Here is an 18,195-nt window from a genome sequence, read left to right on the forward strand (position 1 = left end):
TAAGTTCTCAGAAGACATCTACTTCTGAACGACTCCATATTAGTCAGGGCCAGTCATGGTCAGGGCCTGTGTTGCTTATAGTGCAATAGCACTATTGTCCCTAAGGATTCTGATGTTATGTAGCTATTTCCTCTCAATTGCAACATTGTCTCCTAGAGTGGGGAGACAGGCTAGTAAGAATCAAGAAGTAGTTTACTTACAAGGTTCAGGAAGCTCCTGAAATTTATAGGATTCACTAAGTTCTTTTCTAGTGCTGTATCAGGTTAGTGACTGGGAGAGGAGAATTTGTTTGTTTGTTTATTGTATATGGGTATTTTGCCTGCATCATATATGTGTAGCCCATGCATGTGTTATCTTCAGAAGCCAGAAGAAGGTCTCTGATCCCTTGGGGTGGTTGTTACAGATGTTTGGGATCTGTCATGTGAGTTCTGGGAATAGGAGTGCAGGTCCTTTGGAAGAGCAGCGAGTGCTCTTAACTGCTGAACCATCTCTCCAGATGCCAAAGCTGCCTGTAATCTAGGTAGAGAACTCCAGAGATGCAGCTTTCATGAGTTCTCACCCATGCTGGGTGAGATTTTCAGTAACAGAGCTGCCTAAGTGGTCACTCATGGTCCTGTAAGTACAGCTAACACACTCACTGGGTAGTCATTGCCCCAGTGTCTATCTGAAGAGATGTTTGTTCACATCTCCTCAGGAAAAGGCATGTAAAACTGAGTATACACTTTAACACTGGCCTGCAGCATGGGGAAGGTAGAGGAGCCATCTCCTCCACCCCAACCTGGGGACCGCTATAGAGTCATTGGACACTTTATGAAGATATCAGCTGTGCTGGAGACTCCTGTCTCCTCTGCAGGTCTCCCACAGAAGAGAGCAAGAGCTTAGAGAGACACAGTATTGAGCCCAGTCTCCATTTGCAAGACCTACTCCAGGCCCTGTCTTCCCAATCCTTCCAACCTCCTTCAGCACCTGGTGCTGAGACCCTGCTTAGTGACCTCAAGGCCACCATTTAGTGTGCAAAACATGGAAATCTGCATATTGCCATGAGGTGTCCACCTGGGGATTTAGCAAAGAGGTATGGCATTTTCCCCAGAATGTACTTTTTAAGAGTCAAAGAATTCACATCAGATGTTGTGACCAGACATTTTCAGGCTGTTGGTTGATAACTTTTTACGGCATGAAAACACACAATAGGTTTGGAAAGCAATGAGATTTTCTTCTCCAAAAGACACAGCTACTGAGTGAATGCTCTCTCAGGGATTAGGTCAAGGACACAGCCTGCTGGGACTGGGAGACAGGTGCAGCAGAGGCACAGTGTCACAGCACAATTCCCTAGGGAAAGGATATGGGATATCTGCGTAGTGTGCAGTTATGAACACAGCACAAGAAATATGAGAAAATACTGATCCCATGAGAACAGCATTTTACAACCAACAGGAGGAGCTGAAAGCTTGCAGGTAGGAAGACGATGTGACTCCAACAGAAAGGCCGTGTGCAAACACACACACATCTGCACAGACACTGCAGCAAGCACTGGTGTCCTGGCGTTGGTGCAGACCCAGGTCACAGCCTGAACAGGGTACCAGGTCAACAAGGTGCCTTCTGAACTCTGGGGTGAGCAGGCAGGTGTGGCTCCCAACCTAGACAAAGCACATGGCCGAACCTGAAATACTCTGTCTAGAGGACAAGGCAGCAGGCTTACGTGGAATGCACCATGATTTTGCTTGCCACCAAGAAACTGTCTGAGAAAATGTCACCTCATGAGGCAAAAGGAATTTGCAGTGTGATAAAGTTACAGGCCTTGAGAAGGGATGCTGGCCTAGTTACCCAGGTGGGCTTGACAAGGGTCTAGGGTTTGTGCACACAGGAGGCTGGGGTCAATAAGACAAGAAAGTGAAAGTCACATTGATGAGTGTCTGTGATGAAGAAATGAGGAGCTATGGCCTGAAGCTAAAAGGCAAGGATAGATCCAATAGCCTCAGGAAGGGGCCAACCCTGTTCCACACTGGCCAATCCCCAGAAATTCCACTCTCTACTCGGCAGATCTGTGCCCCAGTAAGGAAGGCAGGCTGTGGTTTCTGCATCAGCAGCTTATGGAACAAGTTCACCGGTCCCAGATGGAGCTCCTAGCCAGTGTTATCAATGGTTCCCGGTTAACCTTATTTATTCAGCTCTCCCTGCTAACCAGCCCTTGTACTTTCTGTTGTTCTTAATCTCTCCCTCTCCCTCTCCCCTCTCCCTCTCCCTCTCCCTCTCCCTCTCCCTCTCCCTCTCCCTCTCCCTCTCCCTCTCCCTCTCCCTCTCCCTCTCCCTCTCCCTCTCCCTCTCCCTCTCCCTCTCCCTCTCCCTCTCCCTCTCCCCCTCTCTCTCTCTCTCCAGGGCTCACCAATGTTTAATTATAACTGAATTTGGAAGACAGTGCTTGGAAGTGTACACAGCTGGGGCATCTGAGGGGTGAGCAGATGTTTCGAGGGGATCTGGGGCTTGGGCTTTTCCAGATCTGTCATCTCTAAGGTGGAGAGTCTTGGAGATGGGTGGGTAAAAGCTACACACATGTGAATGTGCATGGCACTGCTGCTGCATGCTGCACTGTGGCAAGATGGCAAGTTTCATGTATGTTTTACTAAACATAAAACAGTTGATGGGATATAAGGCTTTTTCCTGGGAGGTGGTCATAACATTGCCTACTTATGTACAACTAAGTTGTGCAGAGGACAGACATTTCTTGAACATCTAGAGACCCCAGAGGATCATTCTCTGCAGCTTCTGGATCAAAGTATCCTTAGGTGTCCCAGAGAACATGGTGTAGGCAGCTATGGCATCCTATTGCCTAACCAATACATCCAGAAGCGCTCTGTGTATACAGAAGTCCCTCACAGGTACCCCTTACATGGGTCAAAAACCACTTTTCACAAGAACGAATGCTTCTGCGCCCATGGAGGCTCACAGAGACTGAACCACCAACCAAAGAGCATTCAGGGACCTAGGCCCCCTACACATATGTAGCAGATGTGCAGCTTGGTCTTCATGTGGGTCCCCTAACAACTGGAGCTGGGGCTGTCTCTTAATCTGTTACCTGCCTTTGGGTCCCTTTCCCCTGCCAGGGCTGCCTTGTTTGGCCTCAGTGGGAGAGAATGCATTTAGTCCTGATTGGACTTAATGTGTTGGGGAGGGGGTTGGTACTCATAGGAGGGCTCCCCTTCTCCTTAGAGAAGGGGATGGGGAGGGGGGAGGAGTGTGTGAGGGTAAGACTGGGTAGCAGTGTGGACACACCTTGGAGGATTTCTCTCTCTCTCTCTCTCTCTCTCTCTCTCTCTCTCCAGGGCTTACCACTGTTTAATTGTAACTTAATTTGGAAGATGGTGCTTGGAAGTGTACACAGCTGGGGCATCTGGGGGTGAGCAGATGTTTTGAGGGGATCTGGGGCTTGGACTTTTCCATCTCTAGTGGAGGCACCCCTGATTTCTATTGGACAGTTTTCCCCAAATGCCTTTCTTCCTGAGCAGTATATGGAGTGATTACTACATAAAGATCCAACACTTAAGCTGGGTGTAATGGCGCATGCCTTTCATCCCAGCACTTGGGAGGCAGAGGCAGGCGGATTTCTGAGTTCAAGGCCAGCCTGGTCTACAAAGTGAGTTCCAGGACAGCCAGGGTTATACAGAGAAACCCTGTCTCGAAAAACCAAAAAAACCAAACCAAACCAAAACCAAAAACCAAAAACAAACAAACAAACAAACAAACAAAATTCAACACTTCGAATGTCTCTTCCCCACCCCACCTCTGCTGTCTAAGCTAGCCAAATGCTTTCCAAGAGAGCCAAACTTCCCTTAAGTATCATCTTAGAATCAGAAACTCATGACTACTTAAAATGACTGGACTTGGCCCATGCCTGGGATGCCCAATAACGAAGCAAGCCAATTTCCTTACGTTTACGCTTACGTTTAATTTGCAGCCAAGGCTGCCAAGCTCTTAGTAAATTCTGTTTCTCTGAATGAGTTGATCCCTCTAGGTGAGCACTGGGTGGGGACAGGCTAGGATTCTAAAAAGCTGGCCTGAGAGCTCTGCCCAAGGGAGGGGTATCTGTGAGGAGGCTGGAAGTATCTACTCAGAGGGAAGAGACTGGAAGGACTTGGAGTAGCACTGAGCTAAATTCAAGTGTAGAACATCTTCTTCTGCAGGAATCCCAGCATCCCCAAACACAGACCCAGTCAGCTACATAATATCTTTTCCCAATTGTTTCCAGAACTTCCCATGATGGTAATGTGAGCAAATGCATTTAAGTTGGTTTGTTTTGTTTTCTCCCCTCTTGTCGTTGCAAGAACTGGCTAGCCACAAATAACAAATCTGTTTCCATTTCCTGCCCTGGCGCTGGCATTCTAGGATTGGTGGACAAGACAGAGAAAAAGAGGACAAGAAACAGGTCGTTCAACAAGATCGGAGTCCTCATTTCTCCACAAAGGCACTCTAACCCTGGGATATCCAAATTTGGCCATTACAATTCTGCAGAGCAGTAGTTTTCAATCTTTCTAATGCTGAGACCTTTTAATACAGTTCCTTACGTTCTAGTGACCCCCCCCAACCATAAAATTATTTTCATTGCTACTTCATAACTGTAATTTTGCTTCTGTTATGCATAATAATGTGAATATTTGATATACAACCCTCGTGAAAGGGTGGTTTGGCCCCCAGGTTGAGAACTGCCGGTCTACACTCTTTAGATACTGGATACCTTTAACGTTCTGCCTTGTCTAGATTTTGTAGGTCCCACTTGCTGAGCTGTTGAAGATACAGAGAGGGCACCAGAAGAAAAGCTGTGCATCCTTGTCCCGGAATGTAACGAAGTTTGAAGGTGCAGGCATCAACTCAGTGGACCCTCACTCCCGACCACTCAGCTAGCATAGAAAAGGGGTGTGGAGCCTGGAGCTCTAGCCACTGCAGGGGCGTAGTGGACAACTCTTGACTAGTAATCTGCATGTGCCCTTGGAATCTCTGCATCCCTGGCATCCCACCTAGGTGCAGGACGTGGCCTTTTGGCCACACCTCCCTGATGCTGGCTCCCCCCCACCCCCCCATGTCCCGCCGCAGACCCTGCAGGCTGCGCCCACGCTCACCCGTTCCTCTTCTGCGCGGACGTCCGGCATGGTGCTCAGGCACAGGCCGACGGCTGTGACGGCCACGAAGGCCACGGAGACGTAGGCGAAGAGCCTGCCTGCTAGCCCGGAGTGCGGGTTCTCCACCACGTCGCGCAGGCGCCGTCGGCCTCGCTCCAGCCGCCCGCTGCCCAGGGCTCGGCCCGGGCTGGTCGGCGGCCCTCGGGCGGGCTGCGCGGCGCTGGCCTCGGCGGCCTCCTCCTCGCGGCGGCGCAGGCGGCGCAGGCAGCAGCGCTCCAGCCGCGCCTCGTCGATGCCCCAGTAGGCCAGCTCGTCGCGGAAGGCCAGGGCGCACGGGCCGCGCAGCAGCCTCAGCTTGCCGGCGCGCAGCAGCGCCACGATGGCGCGGAAAGCGCACGGGCTGCGGTCGAAGAAGAACTCGTCGCGGCTCACGTCGTAGTCATCACACACGCGCAGCAGCTCGTCGTGGCCGCGGCAGGCTCGCAGGCGCTCGAGGCGCGCCAAGGGACAGCGGGCCAGCGCGGCCCAGGCCAGACGCACCCTGCAGCCCCCGACGTTGATAATGACGTGGCGCGCCCGGGCCCCGCGGCCACCTCGGCCCCGTCGGCCTGCGCTGCCAGGCTCCGCGTCGGGGGCCTCCGGATGCCCCAGGAGCCGGGCCATGGCCCCATATGCCAGCCGCGATCAGGAGACTGGGCCTGCAAAAGGAATCGCAGAGTTAGGACTGCGGCCATCTGAGAAGGCCGCCTAACCAAAGATCTGGATTCTGGGGGGCCAGGAACTTCCTATCCCAGCTGCACCTCTAACTCTGGCACACTTGAAGGCTCCGCCATATCCATATTTGGGATTCCCGCCCCCCCCCCCCCAATTTCCAGAGGACCCCGGAAGGCAGATACAGTATCTTAACTTATCTTCATCTCCTAGAAGTCAGGACCACATAAGATTACTCAGGCGAGGAAGGGTCGTGGGCAGAACCAGTTTAAAGAACCCTAGACTCAAGAAGGGTTTGTGCCACGTAGTATAAGGCTTTTTACAAACCCATATGTCTGGTTTATATGTCAGTATTTAAAAAGAGCTCAGTTATCAACCCTCCAACGAAGTCGTAGAGGAAAATTAAAGGTGAGGAGAGGTAAATTAGAAGCAGACTTACAAAATTCTGTGTGGCCACTGCTCTAGACTGGATTAAAAGGAACCAATTATAAAGAAACATTTAAAGCCAAATGAGAAACACTGAGCACAACGTAGGAAGTAAAGAAAATGTAAAGAAAGATATGATAATTGTATATGAGAAACCAGGGCAGTTTTTCTTAGAGGTCCCGCCTGCATCTTCACAGATGAGAGGGGTCCGGGACTCCGGTGCTCGCGGAGGAAACTGCCTGCATCTCACAGATATTTGCACCGCACCAGGCCTTTTTATGCTTCATGCATCTTTGACATCTCCATGATGGCCGAGGTCTGCTCTGCTCAGAACAAAGCTCCCAGGTAATTTTGCTGCACAGCTGGAGTTGAGAATCACCAATCAAGGAAGATGGAAACCCACAGTGCCCGATTTTTCAGCCAGCCTTGGTTTCTAAGTCAGAGGAACTGTTTGGTACCCACAGAAATTATTCAGATGCTCTGGGAGCTTCAGGTTTCTATGCCAACTGTTTGGCATACACATTTTTTTTCTCCACTAGGCTCACTTGTCCTAGAGTATTCTATATAAAAAAAATGGGGGGCTATTACTAACATTAAAGACTTTGACTGCAAGGAGACTTCTGCTGTTTTTCCAGAGGACTCCCCTCTCCCTCCAATCTACTGTTTGCAGTGCTACTTTGCTTCCTGGAATGGAAGAGGTTCAGCAGAGGCACTCGGAGCTATGGTAACAGTAACAAGAGCATGGCTGATGGGCAAGTTCCAGTTGGTCCAGGTTAGACCAACCAGCCAGGGAGAACACCTTGGTTGACTACTGTTGGGGGACATCTCCCTCCCACCCCCAGTATTGTTATAGTGACAGACAGGCAGGCAAATGGTAACTGTCAGCACACCTTTTAGGAAAGAATTTCCTCCGCTCTAACCACAGCATCCTATGTGAAAATACTTTTCAGGATAAAGCGCTCTGCAATCCTTCCTTGAGGTAATGAAAAACGGGTAAAAAAGCTTCAGAGCTAGCTCTTGTGGGACTTTGAGACTAACCAAAAACTGTCAGTGGCCATAAGGACCTTAAGAGAAAGCAACTGGGGCTGGAGAGATGGCTTAGAGGTTAAGAGCACTGTCTGCCCTTCCAGAGGTCCTGAGTTCAATTCCCAGCAACCACATGGTGGCTCAAAACCATCTGTGATGCCGTCTGGTGCCCTCTTCTGGCTTGCAGGCATAAATGCAGGCAGGACACTATATATAATGAATAAATCTGAGAGAAGAGAGAGAGAAGAGAGAGAGAAGAGAGAGAGAAGAGAGAGAGAAGAGAGAGAGAAGAGAGAGAGAAGAGAGAGAGAAGAGAGAGAGAAGAGAGAGAGAAGCAACTGGATCTTCTCTGTGTCTTCTCTATACCAGTGCAGGGAAGTCACCCCCTATCTACCCTGATCCCAGCTCAGAGAAGCCACCCCACATCTACCCTCGATCGATGCTCAGGGGTCTCATCTTGTCCATGTCCTGCACACAGTTCAGAGATCTCACTCCATGCTTCCAACCCAATGGTGTCCTTGAAAAACACTGCCTGCGCTAAGGATACCAGCACTTTCACCGGAAGAACACACCACAACAGGGCTCACCGTTCCCTAAAGCTCCCGCCAACCTCCAAGAAGACTGACCCAAAGGCTTTGCTGTTATCTCCCATACCAGGAACCTGCCTGGAGCCAATGCAGCCAGCTTAAGACTGTCTGTCAAAGCATTCATTGCCTGAGGCAGTTGGATGGAGAAGCGCTTCAGAGGGCAGGAGGTGCTTGGGGAGTAAGGAACTGGAAGATGCTTTGGGATTGGGGGGTGCAGGCGGGGCTGTGTGTTAATTCAGTAAATATCCAAGAAGCCTCCGAGGCTGTCCCCGGCTGACCTTCAGGTCTAGAGGCAGGTGAGCAGAAGAGCTATCTAGGCTGCCTGGCTGAGGGCTGGCAAGGCCCCAGCTCACACAGCTCATCTGCGAAGACTGGGTTTGCTTTTCTTTCTGTGACTCGAATGGAGCAGAGCCATTATGGCCACATAAGGATGGGCACACAGCCTTTACAAAATTTACAAAACTGATCCTTTAAACCACGAGTTGTACCTATGCGCTGTGCAAACAAACACCACTAAGTACGGCCATTCACTGGTTGGGGTGGGGGCACTCTGATTTCTATAACTGTTGCTTATGCTGTTTAAAATGTCAGGTTTCAACAACAAGAATTATGAAGAATATGAAGTATGAGAAAGAATAGCCTACACGCGGGAAAAGAACAACTAAAACGAACGGTCCCTAAGGGAGCCTGTGCATCAGCTTCACCAGAAAAAGACTAAATAAACTAAATGGAATACGTTCAAGGAATATCCTGAGGTAATGATGCATAGCTGTAACCCCAGCACTTGGGAAACTGAGGCAAAGAGGATAGTCATGAGTTTGAGGCTAGCCTGGGCTACAGAGTAAGTTCCAGGTTGCAATGAGAGATCCTGTCTCAAACACAAAAACGAACAAACAAAAAAAGCTAAAGGGAGCCAGCCATATCCGAAGGCTGACCTAAATGATTATGAGAATGTCTCTGTAAGAAGTATCGATGAGACAGAAGTCATAAAAAGGAAGCAAGAGAATACTGGAGTTGAACAGTGTGGGGCATAAGATGAACATTTGCACAACTGAGAAGGCCCCAGAGGCACAGGATGAAAGCAAGCCTCACGAAAGGGCCCCCTTTAGGCATAGACAGGAAACTGGCAAGCAGCCTTCAGGAAGCCCACTGCCCTGGGTAAGAGACACAGCGAAAGGAGAGGAAGGAGGGAGAGGTGAAACAAATGAACAGTTGACAAAACAGTTAAAAAAAAAATCCCGAAATCTGAGAGTCAGCTCTCTTATAGGATGCGGCCCTTGAGAGATTACTCATGATCCATGATGGCTACCTCGTGTACATGCGGGCAGTACTAAGTGGCATGCTGGGACACGTAAAAAAAAAAAAAATACAACAACAAAAGAACACACGGAACTGAGGAGGAAATAGCGGTGGTGAGGAGAGAGGAGACATCAGGGGCCAGGGAATGGGAGGCAGACTTGATGAAGACATATTATATGTGTGTATGAAATTCCCAAACAATAAAAATATCCCCATGTTTGATGGAATCCCTCAATCTATGCATTAAGAAACTCCAAGCCAGATAATTTCAGAGAGCCATACTGGCATGGCTCACATTAACTGTCTATGGAAGGCTTCGAGAGCGTTTTGAAAGCAGAGGGAGAGGCCACTGTTAAGCATCCGGGGGAGCCTCGTTAGGGCAAACGTTAGGCCAGTGTCCCACCAGATGCCTGTGGCCAGCAGGTGGAGGGATGGCCCTCGCCACACAGAGAGATGCCACTTTGTTTAATTACAATCAAACCAGAGGAGTTGTGGAGATAGCTCAATGTACAAGTATACTACGATAGTCACCAATGACTGGCAATGTGTTTTAAAACACTGACTTGCATAGTTTATAATGATTAAAAAATCAAGTATCATTCTACGTGGTTTTGTTTCAATGGGCAAGCATTCTGACTGAGGAGGTCTGGGTGAGATACAGGACTGTTCATACACTTTGCCACATAAAATTGAGGAACCAAGTTCAGTCCCCAGCCGGTCCCCAGCACCCCAACATCCATGTAAAAAGGCAGGTACAGAGGTGAGTGCTTTTAGTATCAGGTCTGAGAAGACAGAGACAGATTGATCTTCAGGGCTCTCTGCAGCCAGCCCAGATAACCTGGCAAGACCTAGGTCCCAGGAAGAAACCTCATCTCAAAAAATAATATGGATGGCTCCTGAAAAATGACACCTGAGGTTGACCTCAGCTTCCACACATATGTACACATATGTGCACATGCATAAAACACATATGTACACACCAAACAGACGGTAAAACCAATGTCAGCCAAGATGTGGAAACACAAGAACCTCACACATGGTAGGAGACACTGAAGAGCACAGCCCCACAGAAGAGTCAGCAGTGACCCCCCCCCCAAGAGCAAGAAGAGTTGGGGCTGGAGAGGTGGCTCAGTGGTTAAGAGCACTGGCTGCTCTTCCAGAGGTCCTGAGTTCATTTCCCAGCAACCATGTAATGGCCCACGACTATCTGTGAGGAGATCTGATGCCCTCTTCTGGGGTGTCTGAAGACAGCTATAGTGTGCTTGTGTACATAAAATAAATAAATCTTAAAAAATAATAATCAGATAGAGTCACCTTACCACACGACACATGCTATACGCTTACGTAAGTACCTGAGAGAAATGAAAACATACAGCCAAACTAAGATGTATACGAACATGCTTATACAGTGTTGTTTAAAATAGCCAAAGGATGAATCCAACCAAAGTGGCCAGCGAGGAACCAGAGCCCGGTACATTCTGGAGACAAAAGCCGTGAGGTATGACTGTCACATGAACAGAACTTGAGCATGGTATGCCAGATGTAGAAGACTTTGTAGAAAAGGTCACCTAGTATGAACCCACTGATGTGAAATGCCCACGGTAACTTCATTCAGAGACAGAAAGTTAGTGGCCATCAAGTGGAAAAGAGGTAATGATACATAAACATTTAGTAGGTGCCGAATTCCCCTGGCACGATAAAGATGTCCTGAAACTATACAGGGGTGGCAGCTCTACAACACCGTTAATGGATTTTTTTTAAGAACCTGCTGGCCTGTATACTTAAATTAAAATGGTAAGTGAAATGCTGTATGATTTTATCTCAATGGAAAAATTTCTGAGCGGGTGGGTCCCGGGGAAACCCAGTACTGTCCACGGGAACAGTGGTAAGCCCTGACAACCACTGCCTTTAGTGTTCACCACGAGGGCCTCCCTTGATGCTCATAGTTTGTTTCCCTAAACACTGCCCAGCAAAACAAACTTTTCACTGAGACAACCTAGGAATTGCAAACACACATGCCCAGGCTGTGGGTGCTCAGCCTGGTGGGGCCAGGTGTGAGTCGCCTGACGCAGCACAGGAAATGTGACAAGCAGAGGAAAGACACTGAGAGAAGGCTGACGGTAACGCGCTATGCTGCTTCCTCTTCTTGATTGTCAACTTGACAGGACGTAGAACCATGCCAGACTCACGGCACTAGGTATACCTGTGTGGGAGATTCCAGAGGGGTTTCACTGAGGTGGGAACACCCACCCTGAAAGTGGGAGCACCATTCCACGAGTAAGCATCTCAGATTGGTTAAAAAGGAGAGCACCAAGCAACCAGAATTCATCTCTCTCTGCTTCCTGACTGTGGATGTCATGCATGGCGGTTTGGATGAGAACGGTCCCCACAGGCTCATGGGTTTGAATGCTTGGTCACCAGGGAGTGGCACTACTTGGAAGGATTAGGAGGTGTGCCCTTGTTGGAGGAAGCATGTCACTGGGGTGGGCTTTGAGACTTTAAAGATCCCAACATCTCTCTCTTCTTGCTGCCTTCAGATCTGATGTAGAAGTCCCAGCTTCTTCTCCATCACCATGTCTACCTGCCATGCTTCTGTCATGACGACAGTGGGCTAAACTTCCGAAACTGTGAGCCAGCCCCATTTAAATACTTTCTGTTATAAGAGTTGCTGTGGGGCCGGGCGTGGTGGCGCACGCCTTTAATCCCAGCACTCGGGAGGCAGAGGCAGGCGGATTTCTGAGTTCGAGGCCAGCCTGGTCTACAAAGTGAGTGCCAGGACAGCCAGGGCTACACAGAGAAACCCTGTCTCAAAAAAACCAAAAAAAAAAAAAAAAAAAAAAAAAAAGAGTTGCTGTGGTCATGGTGTCTTTTCATAGCAATAGAACACCGACCAAGGCATCGTATGACCAGGATCCTCACATTCCTACCAGGACAAGCTGTGCCCTCTAACTGTGAACCAAACCAAATCCCTTCTCTATTAAGCTGCCTTTGTCATATGCTTTGTCACAGAAGAAGAAAGGAAGGAAGGAAGGAAGGAAGGAAGGGAGGGAGGGAGGGAGGGAGGGAGGGAGGGAGGGAGGGAGGGAGGGAGGGAGGGAGGGAGGGAGGGAGGGAGGGAGGGAGGGAGGAAGGGAGGGAGGGAGGGAGGGAGGGAGGGAGGGAGGGAGGGAGGGTGGGAGGGAGGGAGGAAGGAAGGAAGGAAGGAAGGAAGGAAGGAAGGAAGGAAGGAAGAGAGGGAGGGAGGGAGGAAGGGAGGGGGGAGGAAGGAAGGAAGAAAGGAAGGAAGGAAGGAAGGAAGAGAGGGAGGGAGGGAGGAAGGAAGGAAGGAAGGAAGGAAGGAAGGAAGGAAGGAAGGAAGGAAGGAAGAGAGGGAGGGAGGGAGGAAGGAAGGAAGGAAGGAAGAAAGGAAGGAAGGAAGGAAGGAAGGAAGGAAGGAAGGAAGGAAATGTCCATGCTTGCCAGTAAGTTCCATGTGCCAATGAGGAATCGTGAAGCATCTGAACATGAGAAATCATTTAGTGTGACTGTGTAGGGAAGGGTGAGGGGAACTTCCAAGAGTCGCCAAGAGTGAGTGTGTTGCAACCCCCAAGAACTCAGTCCTTGGGACACTCAAGGCCAACACCAAGCTCCTGCCCCAGGATGTACTCATTTTTATCTCCCTGTACCAGACATGAGACACCAAGAATCCCACATGACACTTCGAGGATGGTGTGCCAGAGAAGTAGGACATAGCCAGGGGGCTCCCCGGAGCAAGGCAGTGGCCCACAACATTGAGGAATCTGGATGGATTGGGGCTGGGCGGTCTGATGGACTCAACAGCCATCTGCTGTGGAGACTCAGGCCACAGGGGTTCAGTTGGAGGCAGAACTTATTAAAGAACAGGAAGATGAATGGCGAGGAGGAAGGACAACTGTCCTGATTGGTCAGGATTCGAACCCACTACTCTGGTTTGTATACAGTCCTGCCACCTGCCGTGTCTTTGGGGACCTGGTTTGTCTTAGGTTGTAGGTAAGGCTCTCTGAAGGCACCACACCCACGAGCCGAATGCCCTGGCAAATGTGTGTCAGCATCTCACCCTGTGAACTAACGAAGCCATTCCAGGGCTGTGGAGCCTTCCTGACAGATCCTATGGGACCTGAGTTTGCAAAGCCCTGTGGAGTATATGCTCTACCTGTCCAAGTCAGAGCCAAGTCCAAGTTTCTACCTGAGAAAGGGAGGGGATACCTGGTCTCTTCCATGGGGCATCACATCTCCAGAGAGGCCCTGCCTCTGCCTGCCTTCTGCTGTGGCAGGATGGCCTGGCTCCTTCTGTCACCGAAGGCAAGTCCAAATGTTCATACGGAAGGATGAGTAATAAGTGTAACTGGGTAATCGCTGAGGAACTTCTGCTGGGATGAGTTTTCTTCCCCCAGAATCTTCATCTTAAAACACGAATGGTAATTATATGTTGTAAGTGTTTTTAAGACAACTTCCTTTTGAATTGAGATTGTGAAGTTGAAAGCCTTCAAAGCTCTGGGGGATCTTGCCCACCCTTTGTACGGAACAGAGCAGACAGCTTACAGGTTCTGCCATCATAGAGGGAACCTGACAGCTCTGTAGGAAAAAAAAAAAGACAGAAAGGCAACTCCACCCAACACCCAGCCAAGGCAAAGAGGCCTCCGGGTGGATAAGAACCATTCAGTGCCCCCCATCAGCGCAAAACCAGACACTTAGGAACCAGAAGGCATTGTGTCAACACAGAGCCACAGGGCAAACTCCATCAGGGACATGGTTGGAATATAAAAGGCAGTTTGTTAGCTCCTCATAGCATAAAGGGAAGAGTTAAAGAGTGACTTTGCAGCCACAGGAGTGACAAAAGGGACATTTAAAGAAAAATCGATCCATAAAGAAGGGTATGTGATCTCCCTGGTTCAAGTTTAAAAAGAAAACAACAACAACAATGAGGTTGGAAGTCTCAGAACCCAGGTGAACCTCGTGAAGCTGGACTTCTATCTGTGAAACTCAAAGCTATTAGGCGACTTTGAGCAGAAGGTGGCTGGGCGTGGTGATGTCCTTGAGCTATAAGGGGGAAATGGAGTATCGTTAGTTAAAGACAGCTCCATGACTCTGCCCCAGGATGCATGGCTAGGTCAGGAGTCATGGTGGGCACTATTGTGTTTAGAAGCCAGGAACGGAAAGAGGTGTCAGTAGGATGGAAACCAGCTTGGCACATTCAGCCCTGTTCTGCCCTACGTGGTATCCAGGAAGGGGTTCCTAAGTCATAAACAATATGAGCCCTACAAGGGAGAAGGTGGAGCCTGCAGTGCTGGGAACAGAAAAGATCCTATCCCGAGACAGCGAGTCCTGGCCGCTCTCTCCTCTCTGGCAGGAAGCCACAGGCTTCTGTTCATGCTCCTGTCACCATGTTAAGAGTCCAGCTCTGGCTTTCTTTAGTGTCACCCCTGGCTTGAGGACAGCAGATGTGATAACTATCCATGAATATCAGTAATTATGTGAGGAATGCAGCTGTCACTTGTATGGCAAAAAAAAAAAAAAAAAAAAATCAAGGAGGAACCAGGGACAATGAAGGTCACCAAACCCCGGAAGGAGTGGCCCCGACCCTCTCAAGGATAACAGATTGGATGTAAACTTCTCCCAGGCATGTGTGGTCTGATCCCTGGTGTGGGCCCGTTAGAGGCAGCTTCTCCTTTGGTTTGCTGGGATCTAAATCTTCAGTGAACACATCCTGACAGCCCGGGGCTTTTTGGATGGGTTCGATAACACAGACATAAAGCAAAGATCAAGTTGGATACAGAATGTTCTGGAGGGAGCTGCTTATTCCAGCGCCAGCATCTCCTAGCTCTGCTGGAGATTAATGGCACATTATCAGAAGTATCACTGCTGACATTATCATCTCCCTGGGGCACAGCACTTATGAAAACAGAGAACGCTTGCTTGAAAGGAGGCCATTGGGAGGGAACAATGTTCGTTGGTGGTAATTAAACATTACTTATATGTACCATCGTGACTTGGAGTCCCCACAATGCTAGCTTTAACCCGAGGTGTCTCAGGACACTTGAAAATCCAGTTAGAGGTAAGAATAGTCTGAGCTCCCCACCTGTTGGCCTCATGACCTTGTAAAAGTGACATGATAGAGTGACTAAAAAACAGCATAGATGTTCTTCCACCCACAGGGGCTGCAGATGGGCTCATTATAAACTGACAGTTGAAAGTCTATTTAGTACCAAGCAACACAGGCGAGACAGCTCAGCCCCACCCTTCTCAGTGTGCTTGGACACCAGCCATAGTGGGGCAAATTCATCTAACACAAAGGTGGTTTTATCAGAAAATGTTGATCACTCCAGCTGATTTCCTGGGTCCTGGACGGAAATTGAAGAATGGTTGTAAGGGTCACTCTGAACAGTTAACTAACACTCCATGCAGTCTCCACCAAGAGCTTGTGGTGTTCAGGCCACTATAGATCTGAAATGTCCGAAGTCAAACCATCACCACTGGGGCTATAATCCTGCCTGTCTTAGGAGGTGTGGCTTTGACTGTCAACTGGTTGGCTTAGGAAGCACTCCAGTGTGTGTCAGCAAGGCTTTGTTAGGGACAATTAGATCACAAAGGTGCTGAACTAGTCAATGGATTAATTCCCGATGGATTTACGATATGGGTGACATTATCAGAAAGCAAGACTGACCTGGAAGAAGTATTCCTGGGAAACTGTCCTTGGGAGCTGCTGTATCTTGTCATTGTCCCTTCCTCTCTGTCTCTCTCTCTCTCTCTCTCTGTCTCTGTCTCTCTGTCTCTCTCTGTGTCTCTCTCTGTTTCTGTCTCTGTCTCTGTCTCTCTGTCTCTGTCTCTGTCTCTGTCTCTCTCTCTCTCTCTCTCTCTCTCTCACATACACACACACACCACATTAAAAGTCTTGGACTGCTACTCAGGCTCCTAGGCCAGTGTCTAACTGGAGTCATGTGAGGTTTGTCCCCAAAGTCACATGCTTTATGACTTTGGGAGCAGGGCTGGAGTAGAGACGGCTCTCTCCATGCCTCAGTGGACAGACAGAGTTCGCTGGGATCCTCTAAGCTCTCTTCTCTCTTCTGGCTTGGAACAAAACTCAGAGTGGTGCCGATGAGACGGCTGTCAGCGAGGTGCAGCTGCCTAAGGGGGAGGACCCAATGCTACAGCCCTAGAACAAACCAAAGGAGCCACAGACATCAGATCCCTGGAGTTCACTGAAGCCCTGTCTAGTCAAGCCGAGGGGCTTCTGAGTCAGTGAGAGGCCCTGGCTGAGAGAGAGAGAGAGAGAGAGAGAGAGAGAGATGGAGAGACGGAGAGATGGAGAGACAGAGACAGAGACAGACAGACAGACAGACAGAGAGACGGACAGGGGAGAGACGGAAAGACAGACAGACATAGACAGATGGACAGACATAGACAGACAGACAGAGAGACGGACAGGGGAGAGATGGACAGACAGACAGACAGAGACAGACAGAGAGACGGACAGACAGACAGAGAGGCAGATGGACAGACATAGACAGACAGACAGATAGAGACAGACAGAGAGACAGACACACACACACAGAGAGACAGACAGACAGACAGACAGACAGGGAGAGAGAGAGAGAGAGAGAGAGAGAGAGAGAGAGAGAGAGAGCGAGCCTGGTCCTGGCATGAGCTTTTGAAACCTTAACGCCAGCTCCCACATGTCCCAGTCCTTCTCAAACAGTTCCACTAACTGGGGAACAAGCTTTCAAACATATGAGCCTATGGGGTCATTCTCAAACCACCATACCATACAGGCCATACACATGCCTCTGCCTCTCTCTCTCTCTCTCTCTCTCTCTCTCTCTCTCTCTCTCCCCTCTCTCTCCCTCTCTCTGTCGCTCTCTGTCTCTCTCTCCCCCCTCTCTCCCTCTCTCTGTCTCTCTCTGTCTCTCTCTGTCTCTCTCTGTCTCTCTCTGTCTCTGTCTCTCTCTGTCTCTCTCTCTCTCTCTCTCTCTCTCTCTCTCACACACACACACACACACACACACACACACTCACACACTCACACACCCCACTATCACCACCACCAAAACTCCAAGGGAAAACGTAATGCACAGACAAAGGCTTTAAACGTCACCACCGTGGAGAACAGAGCAGCTGATCACCATGTGTGCTGGAAGATCCTCTCGCTGTGAAGCCCAAAGGAGAAGCAGAAAAGCAAGGTTAAGCTCTAGCTCTTATCCAGGCAGAAAAAGTCAAAACTGGAGGGTTAATGAAGAAGAGAAATGAGAAGCTGGGCCTGAAAAAGACAAAGCCACAAATGCAGCAGGGACCAACCTTGTGTGAAGAAACGCAATGACGACTCTGCTCCTAGAGGGAAAAAAGAGGAAGAAAGAGACATCGCAAAACAGAAACATGCAGCCTGAAAATTGATTGCAGAAGCAGGAACCCAGACAGAGGGTGTGGTGAGACATTAGCTGAGGCAGGAGGATCACTCAAGCCCAGGGTTTCAAGATCTTTGTGTAGCACGGTCTCCATGCACTTCAGAAAAGAACAAAGAAGTAGGAACCCTGAATGCATCTCCAAGCACGGAGAAGACGGAAGCAGTAATTAAATATCTACATTCCTTCTAAAACCACCAAATAACTTTATTGAGAGTTTCTACCACATAGAGAAGAGTCAGGATAAATCAGCCTTGTAGAACCGACATTGCCTCTGAGCAGGGAGAGATGACAGTGGGTTTGCAGAGATGGGGAGGGGCATTGGCTAGATGGTGAATTATCTTTTATTTCCATGTATCTGTGGGTGCATATGTATGTGAGTTCATAGATGTATGCAGGAGACTAGATAGGAGGTGGCAGGCAGGGGCATCGAGGCTGCCACAGGAATGTGCTTATAGAGTTTAGACACGGTGGGTGTGCCTGGGGACTCAACCTCCGACACACAGCACAGACTGACACTCCACTCAAAACACCCAACATAGACGGTGGTTTGCAAGATATCTGAACATAGACCCAGGAGCTCAGGAAGGACCTTGGGAGAAAGGTAACCTGGAGCATGAG

The 18,195-nt window shown here is 49.3% G+C and overlaps 1 protein-coding gene across 3 annotated transcripts in view; it reads right to left on the bottom strand.

Annotated features, from left to right (window-relative positions):
- Nucleotides 1-18,195, bottom strand: part of Kcng2 (potassium voltage-gated channel modifier subfamily G member 2) — a 77,365-nt gene that overhangs the window by 22,517 nt on the left and 36,653 nt on the right. For all 3 annotated transcript variants that reach the window (XM_085833669.1, XM_029471838.2, XM_085833670.1), the window contains one exon: nucleotides 5,112-5,809. In XM_085833669.1, the coding sequence (XP_085689795.1) occupies nucleotides 5,112-5,774 (663 nt within the window). In that variant the 5' untranslated portion in view covers nucleotides 5,775-5,809. The remainder of the gene's footprint in view (nucleotides 1-5,111; nucleotides 5,810-18,195) is intronic.

This window comes from Mus caroli, unplaced genomic scaffold (genome assembly GCF_978045245.1).
Source record: "Mus caroli unplaced genomic scaffold, Mus_caroli_1 scaffold_19, whole genome shotgun sequence".
Lineage (NCBI taxonomy): Eukaryota > Metazoa > Chordata > Mammalia > Rodentia > Muridae > Mus > Mus caroli.